The 4,122-nt window shown below is 44.4% G+C and overlaps 1 protein-coding gene across 1 annotated transcript; it reads right to left on the bottom strand.

The window, feature by feature from the left end:
* Positions 1-921: 921 nt before the first annotated feature.
* On the bottom strand, positions 922-1,920 carry ZCCHC13 (zinc finger CCHC-type containing 13). The gene has a single exon (XM_084790847.1). The coding sequence runs from the start codon at positions 1,845-1,847 to the stop codon at positions 1,341-1,343; it is 507 nt and encodes a 168-aa protein (XP_084646973.1). The 5' UTR covers positions 1,848-1,920; the 3' UTR covers positions 922-1,340.
* Positions 1,921-4,122: the final 2,202 nt, after the last annotated feature.

Here is a 4,122-nt window from a genome sequence, read left to right on the forward strand (position 1 = left end):
AAACAAACAAAAATTTATAAAAAGCTCACTAATCTTTCTGTTGTAAACTCAGTCATAGCCAAGATTTGACATAAAGCATTGCCTTTACTGTTTTCTGACCAGTTCCCATTGCAAGTTCAGTCTTGTCACAATTAACTGTCCATCCTGGGTTTTTGTTGTCATTGTTGCTATTATTTGTTTTGTAGTGCGGGAGATGGAATCCAGTAGCTCGCACATGCTAGGTAAGACATCTTATCACTGAGCTCCACTCCCAGCTCCAAACGCCACATTTCTACATCTGTGAAAGTATGTTTTTCAGAAACTCCTGATTGTAAATATTGATCCCTGGAGTATAATTTTTTGGAAGCACAGGGGCAATTTTATTGCGGAGGCAGGGCAACAACAAAACATCTCAGGTCAGGCAAACTGTAAAAACCTCAGCAAGCCCCTGGAGAATGGGGCAGGGTGGGGGGAGATATTGCTGCTAAAGCTGTCTATGGCGATCAGGCAAAAAGATGGCCAAACGGCCACAAGGCAGGGGATGGGGGCATGAACACGGGACATGACACTATTAAGAAAAGCATTCATGGGCCGGGCATGGTGGCACACACCTTTAATCCCAGCACTTGAGAGGCAGAGGCAGGCAGCTCGCTGTGAGTTCGAGGCCAGCCTGGTCTACAAAGCAAGTCCAGGACAGCCAAGGCTACACAGAGAAACCCTCAAAAAACAAAACAAAACAACAACAACAAAAAGCCCTTAAAACAAAGTCAACCAACAAAATCAACCAACCAAAAAGCTGACAAACATTAAACTATCTAAAGCTATCAATATAATAAAATTAAATATAAAGTCATAGGTATTTTGTGGAACAGTTTTATTTGTTCTAGAGTTCTCTGAGGCAATGTTGACTTCCTCAAGATGTTCTTGCCCCCCCCCCGCCCCCACCTCCAAGTAAGTACAGTTCCTCTTATCCTTTTAGTTGGTGTTCTTTTGCTTTGTGGGACTTTGCCTTCATCTGACACACACAGGTATTATTTGTTAGAACATTCAAAGGCGATGTTCCAAACTTGGTCTGATATCTGCTGTCAAATTCTAATTAAGTGTGTCATAACAAAACGTACTCAAAGAACCCACCAGTTGCCTCCTGTACAAAATGACTGTGCCCTATCTGAATTTCCTCATGGCAACTGAACAGCACATTGATTATAACTTTTGATGGGCTTTCCCCCGGAAGTCTTCTCCTGTTTTAAGATGGTAATTATGATGGCTTATGAGTTGTTTTCATCTATCACCCTTCCGGGAAGGACATTTTAGAAACAGCGGAACTAAATAGTAAAGGAGAGGGGAGCTAGAGGAGGGTCCTATGCCTCAATGGGGCATTCCCGGGCTAGATGTCCAGACTCGCCACAGCGGTAGCAGTTGACTTCGCTTGCCTTGTTGCAGTTCACCGCCATGTGGCCGTTCTCACCACATCTGTAGCACTTGATTTGGGTGCAGTCTTTCTGAATGTGCCCAAATTCGCCGCAATTGTAGCATCTCTGTTCTTCGGGATGGTCGCAGTCACGAGCCAGATGACCAGGTCGGCCGCAAATGTAACAGTACTGCTCCCTGTCACGTTTAGGCTGGGTACAGTCTTTAGCGATGTGGCCTATTTTCCCGCAGTTGTAACAGGCATCTTGGTGAAGATCACAGTCCTTGGCGTAATGACCAGTTTCACCACAGCGATAACAGATATCAGATGGGCTGGCAGAGCTGAACTGAGGACCTCTGCCACGATTTCTTGGTATTCGCCCTCGAGTTCCTCCTTTTGGACACTCCCGAGCCCAGTGACCAGAGCGTCCACACTTGAAGCAACTTTTACCGCTCATGGGTACGGTGAGATGTTCCAGTGAGCCAGCCCACACACCGCTGCCACGGAGCCCCGAGGTACCCTCCTTGATGTCTTAGATGGAAATGGTGGCTTTTCCTTACAGGCTTCTGTGACGTTGACATTGCGTAAACTTTGCACGCAGCCTCAGTGGTCTCGCATTACAGGCTTTTTGGCTTTTTTTTTTAATGTTTATTTTTATTTATTATTTATTTATTTTTGGTTTTTCAGACAGGGTTTCTCTGTGTAGCCTTGGCTGTCCTAGACTCGCTTTGTAGATCAGGCTGGCCTCGAACGTACAGAGAACTCTGCCTCCCAATAAATGTTTATTTTAATTTCGTTTAGTTTAATTTGGCTTAGTTTTAGTTTTCCCAGACATCCCAACATCATCGCACCATCTCACCACCTACTCCATCTTGGTCTTGAACTCATGAGTGTTGGGACTAGAGATACATACTATACTACACGGGCCAAACATTTGGGACTTTGCTCTTTTCTTTTTCTTTCTTTCTTTCTTTCTTTCTTTCTTTCTTTCTTTCTTTCTTTCTCTTTCCATCCCTCCTCCTCCTCCTCCTCCTTCTCCTCCTCCTCCTCCTCCTTCTCCTTCAGTTTTTCGAGACAGGGTTTCTCTGTGTAGCCTTGGCTGTCCTGGACTCACTTTGTAGACCAGGCTGGCCTCAAACTCACAGAGATACACCCACTATTGCCTCCCGAGTGCTGGGATTAAAGGCATGCACCACCATGCCTGACTCTTCTTTTTGTTGTTGTTTGTTTGGCTTTTCTTTTTTTCTTTTTTCTTTTCTTTCTTTCTTTCTTTTTTTTTTTTTTTTTAAGACAAGGTTTCTCTGTGTAGCCTTGGCTGTCCTGGACTCGCTTTTGTAGACCAGGCCGGCCTGGAACTCACAGCGATTCTCCTGCTTCTGCCTCCCTGACTGCTGGGATTAAAGTCATGTGCCACCACACCTGGCCATTTTTGTTGGTTTTCAACACTTGAGTTATTAAATTTGAGTTTGAATCTCTTTCTGTTTAGGAATTCTGACCTGTAGAGTGTTTCATAATTCAGTTAGTCTCTCTAAATGTGGTGGCACAGGCCTGTAATTCCAGCTTCAGGAGGCCTGCACAACACTTTGAGTTCTGCATCAACGTTGAGTATATAACAAGAAAACTTAATTACTTAATATATCAGAAAGAAAGCCCGTTCCATACTTTCTATGTTCCCCCACCTCCACCCCAGGAAAGGGTTTCTCTGTGTAGCCCTGGCTGTCCTAGACTTGTTTTGTAGACCAGGCTGGCCTCGAACTCACAGAGATTCACCTGCCTCTGCCTCCCAAGTGCTGGGATTACAGGCATACGCTTATGTTATTTTAACTAATTATTTTGAGGCAGGGTCTTGCTGTGTAGCCCTCGATTACCTGGGACGCATTGTGTATCATAGGCTGGCTTCAAACTTGCAGGAATCCTCCTGCCTCAACCACTTGAGTGTGCCATATCAAGCTTCGACAACTCGTATTTGTTTTTAAACAAAATATGTTCATAAAAATAAGACTAGCCACGTTGGGTGTGGTGGCACACGCCTTTAATCCTAGCACTTGGGAGGCAGAGGCAGGTGGATGCCTATGAGTTCGAGGCCAGCCTGGTCTACAAAGAGAGTCCAGGATAGCCAAGGCTACACAGAGAAACCCTATCTCAAAAACCAAAATAAATAAATAAGGCCAGCCTAGTCTACAAAGCAAGTCTAGGACAGCCAAGGTAGTATAGAGAAACCCTGACTCAAAAAACTGAAGAGAGAGAGAGATCCATACAAGGTCTGGGATGTAACTCAGAGGTGGTGTACTCGCATAGCATGTACACATCTTATGTTTCTTCTTCAGAGCTGGAAACAGCACGTTGAAGATACATACTTTTTTTTTTCTAAAACTCTACAGTGATATTTGCTCACATTTTATTATTTATAAGCAGCAAACTTAACTTTCCTTTTTTGTGGTAATAGAGTTGGGGTGGGGGTGGGGGCTTTTCAAGTAAGCCAGCTTACCTTTAAGTAACTGAGGCTGAACTTCTGTGCCTCCTACCTCTACCTCTAAAGTACTAGGATGATACAAATGGGCTTCCACGCCTGACTTGCAAACTTAACTTTCAGAATGAAAGCACTATTTAGATTATTAAAGAACGCAACTGGTGCCAGGCGCCGTGACACACAGCCTGTAATACCAATAATTGGGGAAGCAGAGGCAGGCAGATCTCTGTGAGTTCGAGGCCAGCCTGGTCTACAAAGTAAG

Source organism: Acomys minous (genome assembly GCF_964271855.1).
Source record: "Acomys minous genome assembly, chromosome: 7".
In the NCBI taxonomy this organism is placed as follows: domain Eukaryota; kingdom Metazoa; phylum Chordata; class Mammalia; order Rodentia; family Muridae; genus Acomys; species Acomys minous.